The sequence below is a fragment of the Zootermopsis nevadensis genome, unplaced genomic scaffold, assembly GCF_977971745.1.
Source record: "Zootermopsis nevadensis isolate Lab colony 2312 unplaced genomic scaffold, Znev_1.0 Znev_ptg000016l, whole genome shotgun sequence".
Taxonomy (NCBI): Eukaryota; Metazoa; Arthropoda; class Insecta; order Blattodea; family Termopsidae; genus Zootermopsis; species Zootermopsis nevadensis.
The window spans coordinates 8,017,521-8,042,193 of NW_028259148.1; the positions used below are offsets into that span (position 1 = coordinate 8,017,521).

Below are 24,673 nucleotides of genomic sequence, written 5' to 3' on the forward strand. Positions count from 1 at the left end.
AGAACCCGAAAGTTCATTATCGTATTTACCGGCACCTACCCTTCACCTGTCTAAATACCTACCTCCATTTCATTATCATCCTTCCATCTATACTTTGGTCTTGTAATTTGTCTCATCCCTTCTGGTTTTCCTCCCACTATCGAAACCTACGGAAACGGTTTTAGTGGGCAAACCAGAGGGAAAGAGAAATAGGATGGGGTGATATGGACTGGATTCAACTGTCTCAGGATAGGGACCAGAGGCAGGTTCTTGTGAACATGGTAATGACATTTGGGTTCCATATAACGTTGGGAATTTCTTGAGTGGCCAAGTGACTGTTGGCTTCTCAGGAAGAACTCAGCTCTATGGAGTAGGTAAGTTAAGTTTTAGCGGCAGGAGTTCAACGTATAAATTTGGCTTTGAGTTGAAAACCACAGCAGCTACCACTCCTTTCCGACGTGGTCACCAGAACCTCCTAGTCACTACCTTTCTTCAACCACATGCATCTCTACCACTGAACAGCAGCTAGCTCCTCCACTAATCAGCAACACTGAATTTATCTCACACCCACTGCCCACTCTACAGGCCTTCTGAAATTACCCCACCTCATACCCAACCTGAAAATGGCAACTGCAATGTTTGTTGAAACATCAGTTAACACCAAATATCTGACCTGGCACTAACACAAAAGCCTAAGTTATACATTAAGAAAATTATGAAATTTTTTGGTAAATTTAAACTAAAATATACTCATATTGGCTAGCAACCACAATCAAGTACACATGTGCTAAAAGTATTTTAATAGATGTACAATTTCAGTGTGAAATGATGTGAATCTAATCAAAGTTTCCAGAGTTATGGCAGTATTAACTTCACAAAACAGCATACATAATGTTTTTATTTTGCCTAACTTCTTGAAAACTGATTACCTGGGAAATGGTGATATCAGAGAAGTTCAGTATTTGTGTACTACTTTGTAATGAGTCACACATAAAGACTGACAAGTATAATTAAATTTTGCAACAGTAATGTAACATCCATTAGATGATTTGACATGGAATGACCCTATTCTCAACTTCTTTCCTTCTAACACAATTACCTACACAGCAAAGAATGTGTTATTAAAAATACTATTCTATTTTCATGTTTGCCTTTGAGGCTTTAGACTACATGTGTTCCTAAAGGCATTGCAGTTAATGAACAAAGAGGATTACCTAGAGCAGTGTTATCCAGAGTGGGAGCTGTTGCCCCAAGAGACCATAAAGTTTTCTTCAGGAGGTTTATATTTGGGTTTACTTGTAATCATAAAGCTAAGATTCTGAAACTTTTATTACCCCTTCTTCTATGGCAGTTAGGAATAAAATCGTAAACATTATACACCATTATAGGCATATTTTAATTAAAAAGACTGTCATCAACAAGAAAAACTGGCACCTTCAAGAAAGATAATGGGAGTTTAAAGGTTTTCCGACACTTCAGTCAGGATCTTAGCTATTAAACAGCATGAGAAACTCCGTTTCTCAATTTTAAGGAGTTTTGCAAAGGTCCCTTCTGAGGGTGACAAAATAATATTATGATACTACTCAAGCTGAAATTTTTAATTTCCACTATAATTCTAATTATGCTTTTGAAGCAACTTATTTCCAACACTTCAGGTGTGGAGTGAAAATATAAAACAAAATAAAATCCCTATGTACATTTTTACCAAAAGCACACTGTACAAATCATACTAAGCAAAACAAGAACAACTTATAAGCATATTACTTTACACACCAGTACTTCAATGCTCACTGCCTCATGCTATTCTCAAAATCTATATTGAAGCAATCGACAACTCAACTGTTCCACCTCACTTGCACGTACCCAAACCTGAAATAGTGGTCTAATCATGACAGGATGGTTTTGTGTTAAATGCACCGAACTGTCTGGCACAACACACCTTATCTTATCATTGATGCATCCATTTCTCAAATAATATGTGCTCATCAAGGTGTAGATGTATTTGACGTATTTGGGGTCCATGCACAGCATTGAACTATCTATCCTATTATCTCTGGTAGCAATGGCTTTAAGGTAGTTCTCTGTGATGATTGGAACGACATAGTCCACCTAAACAATACAATTCAACATCAAACACAGGGAACAATGTAGGTACATTCAAGTTATGGTTTATATTTGCAATATCGTTGACAATAAAACTGATGTATGAACTAAAAAACCAAGAGCCAGGAAAAATATTCAAGTGTTACAGATACAAAGAGCAGAATACAGAAAATTACATAACAAGGAACAATGTGATTCATACCCTTCTCCTACAATTGTCATGGACTGCGCATGAAACTTGGATTAGATAAGCAAGTAATGCATACATAATTCTGCAGTATACTGGAAATCAGCCACATGGAGGACCATGTTGGAGATGGAATCGTGCCTGAGGTCCACCAGACTGTAATCAGTGGTTACGGGCTACTATCTGGAAGAGCCCTGTGTGCACAGATGCTACCCCTTAACCTTTCCCCAACTATCTCCTTCCCTGGAGTGTTATGCCAAAATATTCTCAGCCTGGGTTTCTTCCTCCCCAGATAGAGGTCGTGGCACCTAAATGTGCAATGTGTAAGCCAAGAGAGGGGAGTTCAATAGTAGTGGGGGGTCACATAGCTCCATTTGCAGTGACGCACCGATCTAAACACAGCTAGAGCTACAAACGAACTGAAGCTGACATCTCTCTAGCGCGTGCTTCGGACGGGTCCATCTCATACGACCAAAATCAGTCCTTTGCGCAAGTGCCAGCACTTCTTGCGGTGGGCAAGTCTGGTATAAGTTGCCCATGTGGGATTTTGGTCATACTGTAATGGATGACATGCTGGTCTACTGAGAGTTTAAATATATGCTGGTCTGGACACACCTTTGGTTTTCATTTTCATTATTGCATTCTGTACCTACTCTCAAAACTTTGCATACTGTGTAGTGTATTAAAAAGTAAAGTTTGTCCCACTATACGCTATGTAGGCATTTGGGGTGAGTGGAGGTATAGCTCCTCTCTTCCTTGACCTCGGCACTAGATGGGGGTGAGTGGTCAGCATCACGCCCCGGCCGGCTTTACCCCCGGGAAAGGACCCCGGTACCCATTGTAGAGGAGGCTGGGTGGGCCCCAGAGCCGGTCTGGACGCAGAGGCTAGAGGAAAAATCCTCTGCCCCCGTCGGGGATCGAACCCCGGTCGTCCAGCCCGTAGCTAGTCACTATACTGACTGAGCTATCCCGGCTCATTACTGTGTAGTGTATTAGAATATAAAATAAGTAAACAAACAACTATTAACACTATAAAAAGACACTATTGCCATACGCGTTTCAACCTCAAGAGGTCATCATCAGTGGCACCTGCCACTGATGATGATGTTAATAGTTGTTAGTTTACTTATTTTATATTCTGTACCTATGTTAAGTTCTGTAAAAGATTTGTTACTGTCCAATGACCTTCTACTTTGTTCATTTTGTGCTGCATTTTGTTGTTATTCTACCCCATGAATGGCCCATAACCTAGCTGATAGACCATGCAGTGGCACAAAACAACAATATTAAAGTGGGTCTTAAGAAAATATGCTTTGGTGCTGTGAACTCGACAATACTAGATTGAACAGCAAAGAAAATAAGTCTTTAAAAAAGGGATAAAAAATCCAATGGTGCTGATTTCACTTTGATTTACAATTATAAGAGAAAGTTACTTTTAGCCGATTACACTGAAATCCACGGAACTCAAGGGCCCTTTGTCAAGAAAACCCAAACCATAAAGAAAGTCTGATCAGCATCAAGAATGATGTCTGTAAGCATGCAAATAAGAGAGAGAAATAAAGTGAAAAAGAAACTGTTTTCTGTCATAACATTCAGTTATGTTAAAAGCTATTACTTTAAAAAATATTTGAGACCCAGATTTTACCTGATGAAAGCAAGCTGAAATGAACTGTTCAGGGTTATTATTCACAAGATCTGAATGCTCATTCAAAATTACTACTCCAATGTGAAGCAAGTTTTCCCTCTTCTTACGAAATTCTCTCGCAATTTGCTGTGCTGTGTCCAAGCCATCAGAAGCAAATGTTAACAGGACTTTACAGGCATACTGCACCTGTCAAAAAAGAGTAATGACACACAACAGATATAACTTTTGTGGAAATGTCAGGCAGAATCTTAAAAGAATGCCAGGGAACTGTGGCAATATGACACTAAAATTTAATTGGGATGATAAACATGCTAGGGCGAGAGATGTCTTGACAGTGTGTTATAGACAAGATTTTGTGCCTAAACACCGCTACTGTAATCAAAACTAAAATTAAAAGCATAAACTTGGCGAGGATTGCACACTATCCATTAATCATCATTAATGTTAAAATCATGTGTGTATTAAACAAACCGTTGGTCTGGATCTAATGGCAACTGCAGTTTGGTAGTTTTCCTCTTCAAAATTTCCAGTCTGAATTGCTGTATGTGGCTGAGATATAAAACGCTGGGAAACAATCTCTCGAAATATGAAGGGAGCAGATGGAATGCTAAGAGGTCGGATGATGCTGCTCCTGTTGCTAACTTCTGTATCGCTCAAACTGTCTGAATGACCTGCGGACAACAGAAGAATGCTGAGTTTATCAAGATATAGAATTTATATAGGGTGATATGCTGCAGCTAAGAACAACACCAAGTATAGGTCCTAAACAAGTAGTGAAATTTGAGTCTGCTACATTACAAATCTAATTAAGAAACAGCTGATGTGTTTTAACAAATAAAGCATCAATAACTCTCTCTTCCAAGATACTTTAATTGCTGTATTTTTCAACTTGTGAACTGTATGATGCAACAATATTTTCAAAAATAATATTTAAGGAATAAATATTAAACTCATGGTGCAGAGCCCTCATTGAGTAATTCATAATACTCAGCTGGACAAGACATTTATTTTATGGACCAAAAAGTCCTCACTGGATTCACAAAATCCTGACTTTACATCTATACTCAGCCAAGTTCAGCAAGTTCACATTTTCAAAATCTATTTCTCTAAAATCCATTATAACCCCTTCTAATGAAAAAATACATAACTTGCCAAATTTTTACAATATTCAAATGTAATGCTTACCATCAGATATAGAAAAATAACCACTTTCTTCATTGTTTGTATGACTTCCCATGACATCATCTGCCAAACCTTCAATAAAAGTAAATAAAAAATTTGGCTGTCATAAATAAACAATTCAAACATAACCAACATCTGAAAAACACAGCAATAAATTATTTCAGGCAATTCAAGTCAACAATTTATATTTTTCTTAGCTGAATCTCTATCCCACCTCTTTATACCAACTAACTCTGATATAAGAGACCTTATTAAACTATAAAGTATGTCTCTAGTTCAACCTCAATACCAAAGACTGACATGTAACACGTAACAGTCACCTTCATTACTAGGCTGTATTCAAAGATTTGTCTTCGTCATTTAATCAATTCTTAATGGTATCCAGCTGCTTATGCCTTTTTAAATCACACAATACTTTTAATTTATTGACAGGTCCTTGTAGCACTAGTAGTTTTCTTTTATTTGCACATACATTTATATTTCTCCAGAAAATCCAGTCAGTCAACAGGTTAGATTATTTATATTTAAGTTTAATTTATAATAATCTGAACAAATCATATTGATGAACTGTTAACCAAGTTAAGTGGAGCATGTTATACAGTTAAATGTTCTTTATCATGAACACTGACATACTCAAATCAGTTTATTTTGCATATTTTTACAGCATAATAAATTATGGAATTTTTTTATGTTCATCTAACAGCAAAGAAATATTCACTTTACAAATGAAAACTATTAGATTATTGGTTAATGTCCAACCTATAAATTTATTTAGTTGTCTAATTAAGAGACCAGAGATCATAACTTTTGTGAATATACATTCTCATTTATAAACTTCATTAAAAATAACCAAGAACATTTTCAAACTAATTATGCTGTAAACAAAACAGTACATGCATGTATACTACAGAGGTGGAAATATATGGCCACCATTATGTATATGTAATACACATCAATTACTTACATGCAGGAATTAGTATATACAAATTTACAATACCTGACATAAGATTAATTGTCCTGTTAATAACATCGAGTCTTCCCATTTCCTTCAATGCATCAACAACCTTATTTAATGTGGCATCTTCATGTTGCACAAATGCCAGTAAGATGTAGTAAGTCGGATCTTGCGAAGTGAAACTATGCTTTATACACTGAAAAATATACCCACATTTATAAACGTAAAAAAGCTAATAATGAAAACAACAGAAAAAAGATTCAAGACAAACATAAAAACATACACACAAATTCATTACCTCTATCACTAAAGGATTTAATCCAAGATGAATGCCAAATTCCTCCCATCCAGCAAAATTCAACGAGTTCCTGGTAGAACTCAGACAACGGCACAACATCTGAAGTGTCATCAATCCATGTGAATCATCAAAGAGAAAGGCTGAATGAAGCCTTGATGTTTTTGTCTGCAGTTCAGCAATACGGTGTTCCAAATTTGGTAAACTTTCTACTGCCTTTTCCTTTGCTGTTTTCCTCATAGCTTCCAATTCTGGGTTCCGAGCTTTTCTACAAATAAATACAGCACAATTATGTAAAATAAACATGGTATATCAGAATAAATACTGCATTCAATCTTTTGTAAATGCATAAAGATGGCTGTCATCTGGGTTCTTGCACCATGTAATCTGGTAGAAGTTTACCAACATTTATGAGGTGCTGCCTCCATCATCGCCTTCATGAGAACCTGAAATCTCACTCAATTATAAACAGACTTCTCATTAAATAAACAAGACGAAACCAGCTGAAAATAATTAATTATAAATACTATCAGCAGCTTCAACCTACATCCAAGTCTCCAAATCTCATTTCATTTGCTTAGGTCATTAAACAATCCACCCTGGTCTGAGGCCCTGTGTAACATTTTGTAACAAGTTATTATGATGGATCTTAGTAAAATAGGATGGAGTGGTCTGGACTGTATCCATCTGGCTCAGGATAGAGACCAGTGGCAGGCTCTTGTGAACATAGTAATGAACCTTTGGGTTCCATAAAATATTGGGAATTTCTTGAATGGCTGAGAGACTGTTGGCTTCTCAGGTAGGACTCGGATCCATGAAGTAAGTACCAGTAGCTCCTATTCTTAACTATCAAATGCAACACAAGGGTACATTTACAGTCGATCAGTTGTTGTATGATTCACAGCAAACTGGTGAATAACTATTATTTAACCATTGCAATACTTGCAATTCTGTACAAAAAAAAAAAAAAAGATTTCTACACGATTAACAAACTGAAACTCTTTTTTGGTACTTGCCTGTTATTCATCTTCGTCCTCCAGCACCAGGAAACTATGCACTAAAATAACCAAATTACACTGAAAATCACGTACGTCCTACTTCTAAACGCAAATTACTTCGGACATTATGTACTACACAAGTAACTTCGTTTTACGCCTTACTAATTATTATCGATCTGTAAAAACGGTGATAATCACAAATGAATACTGATAAGTCCATTAGAAACACAGTGGACATTAATACCAAATCACAGGCTGTTCCATTGTGATTGGTTCCGATGAGCAAAGTCTTGGCAAGTGGCGACATCTTTCAGTGTTTCGAAGAACTTCGTTGAAGTTACACTACTTCCTGGAATAAAAATTTTGTGAACGCATATTATCTTACCCTCACACCCACCCTATTTCAGTAACAGAGCCCTGGAAATCTATTGTTTTCTGTGTGGAAAGCATTCACTGATGTAAAAGGTCCATACTATAAATCTACCATTGGTCATACGCAAACTATTACAAAACGATCTGGCGGTAGGAATCGGTATTACTTCACACCATCATCCAGTGTCAAGAGCTCAGTCAGTAACAACGTTAATTATCCAACTTCCTCAACGTAGACGGCTGTCTTGTGCGGTCAGCCGTGTAATATGTTAGAAGTTTACCGACGAAGGAGGCAGCAAGGACCTCTGTAACGTCGGTAAACTTCTACCAGACATTGAGGGATAGGGTAAATGGTGTTGGTGGTCATCAAGGTTTAGTTGTTTTATCACTGAGAAGAAGTCACCAAAAGATATGGGATAAATTTCAAGACAGCACATTACACTAAGCCTTCCCTATGTAACTTGATTCAGTGTAGAAGGCACGCAACAAAAATGTGGGTTATAAATTTACTTTGGAACTAACTCACCAAATTTCATTCACCTGCTGTTAGAAAAAGCCAGTAACCTGGCCAAGGTTCAAACTAGGTATATCCCAAACAAAAGTCTAAAATATCAGTATTAAATAAACCTACCTGGTGTGTCACACATCCAACAAAGGAATCATCAATATGATTGTTGTTCTTAATGTACTGTACACATATTCATACTTAGGGAAGAAGACATTTCATAGGTAAATTAATGGTGAAATTCTGTTCTGGGTGGAAATGAGAACACATGAAGCTTAACTGGTAATCATACACCACATTGACACTAATCAAATATAATTATCAAGTTGGCTTATTTTAAGTCAACTTGAATTCAGATGAGCTTTAATATGATTAAGGCTGCATCAGCCAGTACACTTCCATTAGGAAGATGAGGCTTTCTTGTTTGATTACTGTGCTAATATGCACTCTATTTGCCCTCAGGTTTGCTGTCCTTATTCATGTTGAAAAAGATTAGATCAGTTCAAATATGTATAGTAACTAATACATTTTCATTGCACTAGAAACTTGGACAAATTTATTATGACAAATATACATATCAGGGATGTTTATCAGCTTAAAGCTGCATATGAGAATGTCTGTAGTGATGCAAGCAATGATAATAGCATCACAACTTAGCCTGTTGTCTATGCTTAAAAAGAAATTGTGCATAACCACCACTGTACGATTTATTGCACAACATAATTTGCAACTTCTGAATGTTGTGACATTAGTTATAATTATATTTTGTTCCCTAAACTGAGTATTTTAATAGTAAATTATAACTACTGTATATTTTTGTTTCACTCCACAAGTGACAGAATTTGAAGGTTTAAAAAATATTTATAAAATTACAACTTTGTATTAAGGAAAACAGTACAAATAAATTTCATGTACAAAGGGACAGATTCTCTTGAAAAGACTGGTAAGATTCTTTGACAAACATTATATTTGTATTTTTAATCAGTTCTTAATATTGTCAATTTACTAATGTGTGCTTAAATTATGTTGCTGTGTTCTCCTGTAGAATTATAACCATTAGCTCTCCTTCTGCTATAAAATTAGAGCTTAGTTGGTTTTATTTCAGTCACTATTACCCCCTCATCCAAAATAAGATGAAAGAGATGTAAAATTGTGAAAGGAAGGTCAGAATTTACTTAATGTGACAAACACAAACATTCAGATAAAATGAGATCTGCGACGTAGATCATTAGCTGAAGCCCAGCTGGTTGTCCACAGGATCCACCACTCTGGGTAGGGCACGGAAGACAAATGCACACTGCACCTTGCAAACATGGTCGCCAAGCACTTCTGCATGGCTGAACAACCTCGCCAGATTGAAACAGTTTCCGATCTTCAGCGACTGGCAAATTGGCTGAAAGAGAAAGCAATGTGGAGGCACTTTAATCAATATATGTACTTAACTAACCAACAATGCACCTAATTGACAAAAGTCAAGACAGTTGGTAGCTTGACTGATGTTTGAACCAAGTACCCCTGGATTACAAGTCAGGTGTGTTACAGCTATAACAAGATGTTTGATGAGCTAGCAGTTAATTGAAGATGATTGCAGAGGAAGCAGTAGTGGCATATTTGAAGGTATTTCCTTAATTCACACTCACCCCTTCAGTTGTGCACGTGCACATTACACAAGGTGATATCCGCTCGGCTGACCCCACGTCAATTGTCGTGCGTCCCACTGTGCAGGACAGACGTTCTTTCCACAGCTCCAAGTCCAGGGAAGGGATGTTGTTGCACGGTACCCTTGGGTTCCTGATACACAAAGCACGTCAAGCTCGTTAGAAGTTATAACATTTAAACGTTTGGTCTCAAGCCACTGTAAGCTTTCGCACTTACAAGAAGGGGTCTGAGAGGTCCAGAAGTGAGCGTTGTACTTTGCTGACATGGTCACAGTTGTCACACACAAGTCGGGATAATGTCACTTTACGAATTTCTGCCAGTTGCGCTTCTGTAAATCGCACTAGTGGGTCATCATTTTCATACCTGTAAAGATACAACACTGCAAATTTCAACATATTCATTCAATGGATCAAAGTCTTTCGTGACAACCAGACAACTGTTCCAGTGGTCCAGAAATTCATCTTTTATGGAATCTGATGATTCATTATTATGTACAGAAGAGCCCACAACTGGTACCAAAACTGAGCTGCATGAATTCAGTACACACCCTCACACCTTATTTATTTAAGGTTCACTTTAACATTATCCCTAACTACACCCAGACATTTCAATTGACCTCTTCCCTTCAAATTTTCTGACTAAAATTTTGTATGTATTTCTCATCTCATACTCTTTGATTAATCAACATAGTTAATATTTGGCTACATTCAGCTATTCTTGGAGTGTGCACACTGCAACAACAAAATAACTGGACGATGTTGATAAACGAGATTTACAGAGGCAAACAGAGTAATGTCAGAATGTGAATACACATTGCAAAACACAAGAGGAAATAATAGACTACAAGATCTAACAATTATAGAGATGACTCAAATAATAAAATATAAATATTTAAAAACATAGATTTACATAAGAATTAGAATATTTCAATAGAAAGTTTTGGTTCAAAAGCATGAAGGAAAGAGACCACTCGTGGGACATGGACATATAATATTAACATATATCTTATAGAAGTGTCCCGTGCTGTAGCCGCGCGGTCTGAGGCAGCATCCTTCGGACTGGCGACACGGAATGCGCGCTGGCTCAAGTCTCAGGGAAAGAAATTTCTCATGAGATTTTCGACTGGTGTATGTTATCGGTGCCAACCCAGCATCGTGAGGAAATTGGGGAGCTACAATGAGTAGCGTAATCCGGTTGTGAAAACTAGCAATGGCTGGGGGTTCGTCGTGCTGACCACACGTCACCCTATATCTGGTTGGATGATCCTTCACTCCTGCTTAGGCATGTGAACGCCAGCTAGTCGGCCTTGGCTCTCAGAGGGCTGTTACGCCACGGATTATTTATCTTATAGAAGTAGGGTGGGGCAGTATGGACTGGATTCACGTGGCTCAGGATAGCGGTTAGTCCCTCCAAAATGTTTATAACCATCTACAAGATTACATGGTATCATAACCCAGAACCATCTTAGTGTAATCGACATCTCTCAAGGTACTGACCAGAATCGGTCACATCGTCGAAGAAGTCTGAACTGATGCCCAATGATGCAAGCAAACGTAGGCCCAATGACACCACCCATGAGAGGTGTTTCCGCTAATCCTCCGGGGAACAAGTCTATGTCATCCACGTGAGCATAGAGCCGACGCAGACGCTCTACTAGGGGAAATGGAATCTCCCGCTTCAGGTCATCAAAATCTCTTGCCCGTGTCAGATTGCACCAGGCCCTGTATTCATTGTAGCCAGGGATGCCATGGTCTCGAGCTGTAAGCATATGTATATTTAATGATGCTGTTTCAGTGCCTCACCCATATTAGACTGACACTACTGCTCTATAACCATTACAACACAAGAACAACCATTAAAGGAGGAAAATATCAAAATGGATTTCAGTCTGTATTGGATTCACCTGACTCATGATGCGGATCACTGGCATTCTGTTATGAAAATTCCATTTTTGTGATTTGCAGGTAAATATAACATACAAGTGAAGTTTTCCTCTCACTAACCTCTTTGCATATTTATTGCTGCAAGGTCCATGCCTGAGTATGGTAGCCGCCTGTCCTCAAACAAGTGATTTGTCACTTCGCTGGTGATGAACTGGTCCAGGGTCTCCATCGGAGTCGCAGCGAGACCTCGAATGAGGTCGTCCACCATTCCAGCCTGGTAAAGGACGTCGGGGTTAAAGAATGTGTCTCTGAGCCGTACCCCTGGCTTGCGTTCTCCGTAATCCTCGTCCATACGAAGAAGCGTGGGACGCAGCAGACTGTGGCCGAAACGAAACGCAGCTACCGCAAACTCGTTCACGATGGTAGCGTCACAGCCCGGATCATAACCTATAAATGCAGTGTACTGCTACATAACTTACATCTCTATTCCAGAAACGAATCAACTACCACCTTATAGAAAGGTGATTGTGGCACTCGGTTTTGAAGGAGGTAAGGAAATTCAATATACGACAAGAATGTTTGTGTTGTCACCACAATTTCAAAAAGCAATAACCTTAACTGATCGCTAGTAAATCCTTCGAAAACGTGACGAAATGTAATTTACTGTGAGTGACAAAAACAAATCTGAATTAAATTAATGATGAATTAACAGCATATTAAATTCCGGGAATGCTTGCTACTGCCCAGTTGATAATTTTTTGTCGTTGCTGTCTGACACAAAATGAAATGTTTTCATAACTACAGGTTTTCCTGTTTCTTTGCATGGCCAGTGATTCTAAAGAAATAATAAGGATTGAGGACATCGGGCTACGGAAGATTATTTGGGTCAAAGAGAGATGAAATAAAGTTAGAGAAAATGCACAATAATTTTCATAAAATAATAAGACCATACTTTTTAAATTCTCTCTTCCAGATCAACACTGAATAAAACCCAAAGTGATCTGGTGTACACATCATTATCCGGTTTGATGCCCTTACCCTGGAAGTAGCCCTCGATCTGCAGAGTGAGGCCGTGCCGATGGACCCCATCCCAACCGAAGAGACGAGGCAGGAATTCACGGTAAGTCAAGTGCTGAGAGACCGCTGACAGGATACGGCGAGCTGTCTGGTACAACTTCTCGTCTGCCCAGTGCGGATTTAGCGCTGACAAACCTTCGGCAAGCCTGTTGTGTTCTCGCAGAAACAACGTGTGAACCGCCGCCAAACCAGGTTGTTCACTGGCCCGAGCGTCGCCTGCAGACAAAGAACGCCATCAGCTCGACAGCGAGAAACAAGCGTACGGTTAAACAGAATCCAACCCAAAATAATACGATAAATGGTAGATTGCAAATAGATCGGGCTACATTCGGACGTGGCCCAGGCTCGCAGATATTCTGCGACCGGAATAATAACCTATAAATTCTTAATGTTGGGCAGACTGTTTTATAAACATGGTTTTATTGTTTTGTCTCAGTACTCACCTGCCCGGAAGCACACCTTGGAGCTGGACTTACATTCCGGGTGAGTAGTAATCTGTGGTAACAACGGCTTCCCCTTCACGGCGTTCTTGGTGACGTTAAGCTTTCCTCCAGTGAAGGAGCGCAAGACATTCGTTTCACAAACATCGGATCCATACACGAAAGAGCTGTCAATGTACGCCGTAACCTGGTTCAGCTGCTCCCTGTAACCTACGGTCACAAAGCTCTTCACAGCTAATCCTTTCCCAATAATGATTACCAAACAATCCAATCATTAATTAAGCTTACCTTTACTGCCAATGTCACGCCGTGCAGCAACTTACCTAGAGTCAGCTGTCCTGGCATGGATCGCGTCACAGGAATGCACATTGGCTTGCCTGTGGTGATGTTTACCTTGGGGAAGTACGGATCGTCTTGTGGTACGGGAATCGGGAAACACTCGGGATGCACCGTGGTCATCGCGTCACATGGCTGGCAATCCAGGATAGACTCGCCGACAAACCCTGAGTGCGAGACAAAACTCAGCTCTCTGGTAATGATACACAAACGTCAAAAGTAACATTGGTTTGTCTTCAAGTGTATACTTTCTGTTTCGCAGCTAAAATTCTTTACGTATTTATTGTTTCACATGGTAAATACTCTGAGCAAACCTTTTCTCAACAAGTTGTATAAATTAAGAAGTTTTTAACATGTAACATTCTATTTATTTACTTCGTGGTCTTTTCAGTTACCAGTTATATTAGCGTGATAAAATCAAGTATATTTGGAAGAGATGAGATAAGCTGCCATCTATTAATGACAATATAGACTACAAGTAGCCCTCGATTTGCGCCGAATCAGAATAACGCCGATTTTGAAACCAGCAAGTCAAAAGGTGGGAAAAAATACTATTATTTATAACGTTTTACAATATTTCTCGTACTGCTTCCTATTGCTTCGTAATTCTTACATCGCTGATTTTGAATAAAAATTATAAATACATTCATATCTACAATTTCGTATATTTCATTAACGCGTTAACTCCAATGAGATCGATTAATCGATAAAAGCTATTTGTGAAATGCAAACTTTTGCATATGCGAGTTTGCTCTTATGGAATTTCATTCCTGGCGCTTTAAACTTTCAAAGGACTAATTTAATCTCTGCGGAGGTACCGGGGTTATTTTTACTACGCGATTTTCTATAGGTCAGCGTCTTACATGAATGCAACTATCGCATAACAGCAGAGATGAATGTACACATCAATCACATGAGAGAATCGCAGGGACCAACGAATTGCCGATTGTAAGTGTATAAAATTTATTTTTTAAATTCCTTTTATTTTATTTACGTTGTTTTAGAGCTTTAGATGTAATGCCATTATATTACTCGTCAATGTTTGGGTGCTGGGATCGCATGTCATTGACTTTCCATTGATTTACATTATAAAAGAGTTTCAATTTACGCCGATTCCGATTACGCCGGTTCGTCGAGGAACACATCCCCGGCGTAAATCGAGGGCTACCTGTATTTGATTTCGCAACCACAGATTGTGGAATAAAGAACATTTCTGGAACTTCTGTGTACTTAACCAACGGCATCTTTGCAGTCTTGTTTATATCTTTCCTGTCTTAGTTTTTGGGTTCTATGGCTGTTTTAAAATTACAAAAGTCTTAGGTACCATGTTTTCCAAATGAGTTATAAAAAATCGCACATAAGTTACGGAGATTGTTAGCCCAAATATGACGTGCCTATTTGTTATGGAATTTGCGAAATACAAACTTGGCACTGCATTGTTATCTTGCTGGATGACAAACCTTTGTTAACCGGAGTGTGTGTGAGGTCATGGTCCAGGAGCTGTGCGTACTGCATAAACATGAGGGAGTAGCGCACGTGGGGGCGACTGGTATCTGGGTGAACATTCACAGAGATCAGGCGCGGGCTGGGCAGAGGATTTCCGTTCACAGACAAGGCTCTCGGGCTACCAACACCTGCGACGTAATTCATGCCACAATTATTGCTTTATTTGTATGAAATATAAAATTATGGCAGATTGTGAGGCAATTTTAGTCCTGTTATAATTATTACTTACGTAAGGGATTAATTTATGCTATATCAATGTATATTTACATAATAATAGAAAATGCAATTCGTCAGTCATTAGGGTAAAATTTCTGTGATGTTTATTAGTTACGTCATAAACAGAATTTATGTCTTTCTACTGCTGGTTAGTTACGTGAATAAATTTTATCTGCAATAAATAATTATGCAGACTAATGGTGCATAAATGTAGAAAGACACTTATTTAAACAAATTATTCTGCACTTTTGCTTTTTGGAAATCTTATGTAGAAGCAAGGCGTATTTGCTGAATGAGACCTTTAGCCTGGGTAAAAATTTAAAATAAACATGACTTACGACGAAATTAAAGTTTTTTAATAGAAAGTGTTTATAAATAATCTGGCACAAATAATAGGATAGATTCAAATGTGAAAAGTTGCAATGCTACAACATAATATAAATGTGAAATGTTTGACTCAGGGAGGATTTTTTATTGCGCATATTACAACAAATGCTCGAAATTACCTCCATGGCCATCAACACACGCGTCAGCACGACGTCAAAGCGCGCTCAAATCCCATTTGATAATTTTAGGTGTAGACCGCATTTTTCACTTTTTCGTCTTCTACTTTGAATTCTATAACAGTTGCGTAAAACTTTACCGTCATTGTAAGCTGGTGGTAGGAGTCTTACGAACGCTCTTAGGGACTTGCCCCACTCTGGGTGACGCAGATTGTTGCACCAGCCAGTGGTGCTTCGGTAGCGACTGGTATGGTCGCAGGGTAGAGTCTGCTCGTCACAGCGGAACACCCGGGGGATCTCCAGAGTGTCTGTGAGATCCACGTTTGGCAAGACTGCCATCAGTTCGCGCAAGTCCCGGGGAGCCACGACGCTGCGTCCTGACTCCTGGTCCTGGAGCTGTCTGAACACACCATCAGAGAATAAAACGTTCACGTAGCAATTGACGTCTGTGCCACACAATCCCGGGGTCCTGACTCAGCTGACGGTAGTGGAAAATGGGGTAAATGTTCTAATAAGGAACTGCGAGTCTCAAGTACAACGAAGGGGGGCACAAAACTAGATTTAAAGAGACTATTAACTATACTTACCCCTGCAAGAAGCTGTTCACGAATCTAGCGGAAGCGAATTGAAGTATGAGCGAAGTGTTGGCGATTTCAGCTGCTTGTCTCTTCGGACGGTTAAAACTGAACGCTGTTCCGACAGGAGAAAGTGGATCGGCGGTTCGACCTGCGTTACACACAAATACTCCGCTATCGTATGTCTCTAAAACGTTTCCGGCTATTGCAACAAGCATTGGTATTAGATTTAAACGGGCATTGCTAGTATTTAAAATTAAGTCCTTACCTCGAAGTAAACCCAACATATCTCTATTACAAAATTAAATTGGTTAATGTTATTATAGAAAATAATCTCTGGTTATTCTGATAATGTTGTGAAACCCACAAATACACTCTATCGGCAAAATGCAGAATGAATGAATAAATGTTAAAATATGTGATGTGCTTGGTTAAGCGAATAATAAACATTGGACGTATTTATAAAAAGTGCTGTGAAGAATATTCAAAACGCTTGAGGCTCAAATTACCAATTTTGGATACATGACAAAAACTTTAGATTTATACATCGCTGCGAGGATAATGAAACCAGAGCGCTATGATCAACTGGACATATGACAAGGACGAAAAAGGCAAGGAATACGTAGGCTACAGAATTTCACTAGGAAAATCTCCTGGAAAATATTTACTTGGAAAACCAAGAAGATCGGAGGATAACATTAAGATGCATCTTCGGGAGATAATATACTAAGATCTGGGGTGATTTAAACTGGCCCAGGGTAGTGTTCAATGATGAGCTTTGGTGTCAGCAGGGTATTGCTCGGCCAGCTGCTCAAATAAAATCCGTCTAGCATTACCTTTATCGAAAAGGTTCATAAGACAAACGTACGTTGCTCCCAGAGTTCCATTTCCTGTTGTAGTATTCTGTGAACATCTCGTTTTGCCCGAGCCACGGAGTCTGCGAGCAAACTTCCTGATACTATGAAATGCGGGTTGCTAGTACTCCAGGGCGTCATATCAAAGCGCCTGATCACTCTACCTGAACACGCTGTCATGGCGTTTCTGCGAACAGTCAAACCAGCGTACCAGTCAGTGGGCGCGGAAAATGGATTTACTGACTTGTTTTGGTGGATTTATTAAATTCAATTAAACAAACTCTTGAACAGTGACTTGACGTAATATTCAGCATTAACACACATCCTATCAATTAGGCACGTGAAAAAGATGTTCACACATGGAATATTAACTTTATCATTCGGTTGCTCAGTGCTGTCATCTGTGCCACGAAGCTAACGGTAGACATTTTGAATACTACATTCGTTAATTAACTGCCAATTATGACGTATGTAATGGTTTACTTTATTAAAATGTTTCTATTTATACATTTAATGTGTATATACATCTTTTTTGGGACACCTGTACATATAGAGGTCAGAAAAATAAATGAATTAAGAGAAATAACCAAAATTAAAACTGTTACTTAAACGGCTTATTTGTACAGTTATAATGTTGTAAAATTATTATATTACTTGATTTAACGTTGAATAGTCTATTGCGAATTATTCTAATACTCAATTCCAGATATAATAAAATTTGAGTTCAGTCTTCCTATGGGCCAAAGAAAGTTCTAATACTAAATCGTCTGTAATGTTATAATTAAACAAGTTATGATAGAAACAACGTCGGGTAGACGTACTCACAAGAATGGATCCTTGTCGAGGAACACTAATGGTTGCACTTCGCGGATGCCATCAGCGTTGTCACAGATAATCCTTGCTAGACTGGTCTTACGAATTTCATTTAACTGTTCTGAAAATTAGGAATGTAAGAATATAGGTAACTTATTCAGGTCAGAACATACATTCTATATTTTGGATCCAAACTTCAAATTTGCTAATATGAATATCGATCTCTTAGTCGATAAGCTTTCTCTTTCAAAAAACATATTTTGTCGCAATATCGTTTACATTCTCCCAGACGTGGTTACTGAACGTAGATTGGCCATCGACGTGAAGATCGGCTATGGGGCAAACCCGGAGTAAACAATGGATGCCATTGATTCTACTACCAAAATTCGTGATATAACTTTTAATGTGGTGCTTAAGGGCGAATATTATCCAAAACATACACGGAGGGTTTAAACCAAGGGCCACTGTTTACCTTTGGAAAACGACGAAGGGGGAATGTCGTTCTCGTACCAGTAACGGTCGCCACGTCGCAGGTAATGGAATTGTCGTCCCAGAAGACAGCCAAATGTGGGCCCGACGACCGAGCCTTCCGTCGGCGTCTCTCCGAGAGCCCCAGTAAAAAGGTCAATGTCACTCACATTCCTATAATAACAGACGTTCGAAATGAGCACTTCTGCCGCGCAGCGTAAATCAGTCGACTTTCGTATCAGAAGATTTGATAAATCGCTTTATATGGGCAAAACTTACGCATGCTTGCCCGCTATTGATGACGTCATCTTCAGTGCCGCTATCTATCAGTGGCCATGTGAACAATTTTATAACACATCCATAGGATGTGACGTGAAAAACAAATTTAGAGCTGTTTTGTACCCTGCAGAGTATACTTTAAAATCTAAAATAAGTATCAGTATAAGTCACGTGAGCATTCGAATATAAGCAACTCCCGAAACATCGTTTATATAAAATATTTGTTAGGGCACAAAATAATCATACAATGAATCAAACCTTGTCACGGACCTCTGCCACCATTGGACAACACAGATTGTCGTGGGCAGACATTGCTCTCAGCGTCTGTGCTGTGATTTCACTTGCACTTGAAGGCGTTCATTCTTGTTTTCACGGTACTTGTGGCCTTACGGGGAGGGGAGAAGGCAAATGGTACTTCTTTCTACAGCTTATATTCCCTGACAACACACTATTACTAATGAAACTGCCAAATTCCTTCGTCACACCTATATATTTTACGAAGTGAAGACACGACTTGAAGCGACATGACGCCGTTAAGGTCCTGGAAGCTGGTAACAGAAGGTAGACCGCAGAACTGCCTCCAACGTGTATATCCGGGCAACCCGTGGTCCCTGCCGTGCTGTATCACTTGGGCCGCGATATCAAGTCCACTGCCTGGAAACACACCACTATAATTGTCATGCAGACACAAATACAACGTAAGGGGTGTTTGGTGACCAAATAAGTCGTAGTTTATGACCAACATGTTCACCTGATTTTACTACACGCGACTTTTATTTATGGGGTAATTCGGAGAATAAGGTCCAGAGAACAAATACCCACACAGAAGAAGAATTAAAGTAAAACTTATGAAGGGAAATTATAGAAGTTCCTCACGAAGAACTTTATCGGGTAATTTTCGACCAAACCTAGACGTTAGTTACATATGGTTCCCTGTGCTGCAAGGTAAGCAGCCAAGTAGAGCTTGAACAACCTCCATTTATGGGTCTAGATGTTAGCATATTGGCCTAGTATTCAAAACGCCCGGGGTTCTATTAAAAATTCAATTCACGTCAGAAATTAAAAACAAGTCGCTATAATGGTAACCAATCACCCGAAATGTAGTGAATATTAAATGTTCGTACCTTCTTTAGAGTCCTGAAACATGTGGTTTGTCATGACTTCATTTATAAATTCGTCTTCCCTCTGGGCTGGTGCGTGCAACAATTTCTGTAGCACTTTGTCCAGACCGCCTGGCTCATAGAGTTGAAACGGAGCGTAGAATGAGGACATCATGGACTTGTCGGTCGTACTGCGACCTACCTATAACGACATTATATTCCGATGCTAACTGCAGTTACGCCTGAGGACTATAGTCGATTATCGATTTCATTCCCAGGATTAACTATAGTTACGCCTAAGGTCGATAGTCGATTATCAATTTCATACCCATGCTTGACTAGTTACGCCTGAGGTCAATAGTCGATTATCTATTTAATTCCCAGGATTAACTAGAGTTACGCCTAAGGTCGATAGTCGATTATCAATTTGATTCCCATGCTTGACTATTTACGCCTGAGGTCGATAGTCGATTATCGATTTCAGACCTGCGTGTTTACTTGAATATTAAAGAATGGAAGGAGGCAACATCTTTATAACCACTACATAACTCGACCTGGGGGTGGGGCATAGTGATACACACATACATACATACATACACACACACACACACACACACACACACACACACACACACACACACACACTGCTGTTTTCCTAAAAAAATGTCCCTACTGTAGTGGTTCGAAATGTCCAGTGTCGCCGTTAAAATCCAGGGCCACTTTCCCGCAGGTAAAAATTCTACAGAGAAATTACTAGGTTAGGGCTCACATTATCGAATACGGTGAGGCTCTTCGGTATGAGAGAGGCGACGAACCACAGCGCAGCTGCTGCCACGCTATTGGCGATACCAGGGTTCACGTTGATGTCGTATCCGGTGAAGTGGCCGGAGGCTTGAGGCTGCAGCCCATACTGGTCCATTGTGTTCTGCAATTCATATATCAAAGTCTTCTTGAAGTTAACATTCATGTTACAGCCGATGGCTAATCACCAGCAACACTAATTTTGTTTTCTTTGAATTTTACACCCATCGTAAAGAATCCGTTGGTTAAATCGTCATTCCAAACTGACATTCTTCACAAATTTAACCATTTTATAAATTCTCTGTCCATAAACATTCAACTCGAGAATCACTCCCCCGAAACTTACCTGTCCCAGTACGAGCGGCAGGAACTCCGTGTACGTGACATGCTGCAACTCTGCTGCCACAATGCGCCGTGCTTCCTGGAATAGCGTCTCGTCTCCCCAGTGGGGGTTGAGGCGCTGCAGTGCTTCGGCCAGCCGATTGTGTTCCCGCAGCCACAGAGTATGAAGTGTGGCCAACCCGACATGCTCGTTCACACGTACGTCTCCCGCCTTGAAGCACCTGGCAATGAGCACACACATGAATTTTCAAGAGCCGAGGTTCTGTGGTAAATCGACAGGTACTGCCCGTCTAATGGGTACTGGGGATAAGTGTCGTAATTAAGAATGCATTGAAGTTTTCCCCTCCACTCCACTAAAATAGGACACAAGCAAAATCAACAGAGTAACTTGTATGGGTTGAATTAAAACTATCTGAAGAAAACTAAATCAGATTTTAGTATCGGTTCCAGACATTGCTTCCAAGTGACCATTAAAATATTCAGTAATGCCAATTTGAAGATCTGTCTTCATAAGAACACAGCAGTGTTCAGACAACACGCATAACGCCAATGTCAGAGAAGTTGCCGCTATAGCGCGGCGTTCTGAGATAAGTAGCGCAAATTCATAAAACTTTGGTATCAAACATACAAATCTTATGAGAGGAGGTTCATTAAAAATCAATTGTGAACATTCATAGTGATGTTACGATAGTACCGAAAGGATGTTCGAAAAATTATTTTATGCAGTGGGGGTATGACATGAAGTTGGAATGCAAATGTTGGTCATAAGATCACACTCTCTAAAAATGAAAGCAAAAATAACGTATTCCTGAATTTAATTTAGCACCAGGTAATGACGCAGTATCCCTGTGCTTAATTATAAAATGTATTTGAAGTTGAGTTATAGATCCATTTATTTTTTAACTTCGGTACAAGACGGAGGTCAGTAGCCACCTTCCTTCTTTGGCCGATTTATTATCAGACAACGAGCTATTGGTACCCATTTTATAGAAGCCTGGTTGGGTCCCACAGCCGGTCTGGAAAAGGTGACAAAGAAAAAATCCCTGCATTATCTAAAATGAAATTCCGTTGTCTTGACCGTAACCTAGTGACGACAGCCTACTGACTGGTCTAGAGTGATAATACGTTATAAAATTCTTTGATCATTTAATTCACGTGTATGTAATGTAAATGAATGACAATGATACTGATGAAGCAGGAAATGGCCATATAAAATACGAGAATGCACGCCATGAGGGCAGCTTGGCAATGGCCTGCGTCTCACCTCTTGGTGCCACTGGATCGGCAGTCAACACTGCTGTCATCGGCAGGAAGCAGTTGTTTTCCGCCATGCCCAGTCTGCGTCTTCATTTCACCTCCACTGAACGTTCTTAGCAAATTTGATTCGTCTCTAGAACTACCGTACACCACTGACGCGTCGAGAAATGATGTCACTTGGTTTAGTTGCTCTCTGGGTCCTGTAAAAAGTAACGTTTAATTAGAACAGTAATGTAGTGCCCGCTGAAAGTCTAACATAAAACCTCCTCTTTGCTACAGAAAATCATAAAGGAAGGCCTTGTTTAGACAACACGCACAACGGCCGTGTCGGAGAAGTTGCCGGTACAGCACGGCGTTATGGGGTGTGTATAAAAATTTCAGAAACGAAATGATGTGACGAAAGTTGCAAAAGGATGTTTGGAAATTCATTTCCAGCATTGTGTCCGGGTATAACAGGAAGTTTTAAAATGTTTGCTGCTCATAAGACGAGTGCTTTGAAAGCAGAATTGTCTGCACTTACTTAAGCAATACACTAAAAACATTTGTGGAAGTGGAGGTGTAGCTCCACGTATTCAGTGATGACTTACAATTTTACTTTTGTTTAACAGACTTTTCTGGATTAATAGTAGTTGTCCAGTGGTATTATTTGTTCATGTACCACCTCTATCTCAGCACCAAATTACTGGCGACAGGTGCATATAATAGGGTAGGATGAGGAAACGGTAAAACAGGACTCGCTTGGAGAGACTGAGAAAATCCATGAAAATCTCAGTCAGTACAGCCTGCTTCCGGACGGACATTACAAACCTCGATCCTTCAGAACATGAAGCAAGACACATGTGACTACATCGCGAAGTGGAGCGCATCGTCTTTGCGCAACGCTTGCAGAAAATCAGTTCGCTCTTTTGACTTCTACCCTGACACACACTGCAGCTTGTTCTCACCTAGAGTACAGCCTATCCGAGGGGCTGTTCCAGACCGCGCGTATTCCTGACATCTCTCCCCGCTCTTCCCGTGCACGGGATCATCATCCGGGAGACGAATCGGGAAACACTCTGGGTGGAAGTCACTGAAGTTAACACTGCAGCATTTGAGACGCTTGCCTTTAAATCCTGAAACACCCATTACATACTTTGAATTGCATGTCATAGCATGGTACAGTGATAACCTAAGATATAAGCCGAGACGATGTTGTCCCAGCCTTGGGTGTCTGACGAGAAATGTTGGAAAATAATATTGTCCAGGTCTTAAGAGTAAGTTCACTAGTTAGATCTACTCTCGTTCAGTAAATGAAGAATAAAAAAGAATCAAACACATATAATAATAGGTAATGCGGGACACTTCCGCGGCACAGAGGCGCAGGGTGCGTTAAAGTGGGGAAGAGCATGTTTGTTTGAAGGCTTCCAGTCAATTCCTGCTATTCTTTGTGTTAATATGGACGTAGAAAACCTCTGTACTAGAATAAATATCTCGTTCTTCTGGGATAGGCGCTCCTCAAGGTTGCGGAAGCGCCTGCAAATAAAGAGTCACGGAGTTTATAAAACGAAGAAGACAGAATATGGAAGAAAAGATGGTGAAATGAATGAGACACAACAAGTTGAACGTAGTACCTGTCATCTGCGGGGTGTGCGCCACGTCGTGAGAGATGAATTCGCCCCAGACAGCTGTTATGGCCATGAGGTGTGGGTGTGGCAGGTCCTCGTCCCTATGCACAGCGAGCGAGACCTCGCGCGGACTGGGCAGCGGATCTGAGCCGCCGCTACCTCGCGGCAAGCTCACACCGTCGCTATAATCGGCGGGTAAGAACCTCAGGTAACGCGTATTGGCCTTGCCCCAGTGCGGACTCTGCACGTTGTTACAGTAACCAGAAAACGCGCGGTATTTGCGCGGTTGGCAGGGAAAATCCACCTCCAGAGGGCAGTGGTCTCCCAGCGACGTGTCCCTCACGTCCATCATCGGCAGACCGTAGCTCACCTGATCACGGGAAAGTTTGAACCTGGCGGACATTTTCGTACTTAATTAGCTGCGTGTATTTGGGACTTTGAAGTGGAGACACCTAATTTGATTTTCGGACTGATACAATGCATCCTGGTAACTGTTGAGTTTCTTTTCAGACTTCCAAAGCGAATGCAGTGATATCTTAAAAGAGACATCGACCGCTTCTCCCGAATCCTTTCGATTTTACATAACAAAGAACTTCGTTATTTTTCCTCTTCATCAAATTTTATTAAGATGATCAAATTACTGAGTATTACATAGACAGGGCACATAGTACGCATAAAACACATGAGAAATTAATGATAAAGTGTAGTCAGAAGCCAGCAGAGAAGAATCTTAGGCATA

General features: G+C 39.9%; 2 protein-coding genes across 4 annotated transcripts in view; both read right to left on the bottom strand.

Moving 5' to 3' along the window:
* Positions 1-1,556: 1,556 nt before the first annotated feature.
* Positions 1,557-7,706, bottom strand: LOC110826926 (uncharacterized). The gene is made up of 7 exons (XM_022058061.2): positions 7,363-7,706; positions 6,350-6,614; positions 6,094-6,247; positions 5,100-5,168; positions 4,386-4,585; positions 3,915-4,100; positions 1,557-2,088 (listed from the first exon to the last, which is right to left on the bottom strand). Exons 1-7 carry the CDS (start codon positions 7,371-7,373, stop codon positions 1,786-1,788), a joined length of 1,188 nt encoding a protein of 395 aa, XP_021913753.1. The 5' UTR covers positions 7,374-7,706; the 3' UTR covers positions 1,557-1,785.
* A 1,016-nt stretch (positions 7,707-8,722) lies between these two features.
* Positions 8,723-24,673, bottom strand: part of LOC110826925 (uncharacterized) — a 34,511-nt gene continuing 18,560 nt past the window's right edge. For all 3 annotated transcript variants that reach the window (XM_022058060.2, XM_087349591.1, XM_087349590.1), the window contains exons 4-24: positions 23,941-24,326; positions 23,275-23,442; positions 22,338-22,530; positions 21,078-21,294; positions 20,700-20,855; positions 19,955-20,132; positions 19,316-19,484; positions 18,556-18,725; positions 18,096-18,204; positions 17,285-17,457; positions 16,429-16,567; positions 15,982-16,241; positions 15,077-15,250; positions 13,604-13,783; positions 13,284-13,490; positions 12,802-13,056; positions 11,884-12,210; positions 11,377-11,638; positions 10,097-10,243; positions 9,862-10,012; positions 8,723-9,614 (exon numbers count right to left, since the gene is read on the bottom strand). In XM_022058060.2, coding sequence (XP_021913752.2) covers positions 9,450-9,614; positions 9,862-10,012; positions 10,097-10,243; positions 11,377-11,638; positions 11,884-12,210; positions 12,802-13,056; positions 13,284-13,490; positions 13,604-13,783; positions 15,077-15,250; positions 15,982-16,241; positions 16,429-16,567; positions 17,285-17,457; positions 18,096-18,204; positions 18,556-18,725; positions 19,316-19,484; positions 19,955-20,132; positions 20,700-20,855; positions 21,078-21,294; positions 22,338-22,530; positions 23,275-23,442; positions 23,941-24,326 — 4,186 coding nt within the window. In that variant the 3' untranslated portion in view covers positions 8,723-9,449. The remainder of the gene's footprint in view (positions 9,615-9,861; positions 10,013-10,096; positions 10,244-11,376; positions 11,639-11,883; positions 12,211-12,801; positions 13,057-13,283; positions 13,491-13,603; positions 13,784-15,076; positions 15,251-15,981; positions 16,242-16,428; positions 16,568-17,284; positions 17,458-18,095; positions 18,205-18,555; positions 18,726-19,315; positions 19,485-19,954; positions 20,133-20,699; positions 20,856-21,077; positions 21,295-22,337; positions 22,531-23,274; positions 23,443-23,940; positions 24,327-24,673) is intronic.

Bases quoted from the DNA above. Each gene is read 5' to 3' on its own strand.
- LOC110826926 (XM_022058061.2), bottom strand. The intron at 5,169-6,093 runs GTATTGTAAATT...CTTTTATTGAAG, and splicing joins GACAATTAATCTTATGTCAG to GTTTGGCAGATGATGTCATG. The intron at 4,101-4,385 runs GTTTGTTTAATA...CTTTTTTGACAG, and splicing joins CCATTAGATCCAGACCAACG to GTGCAGTATGCCTGTAAAGT.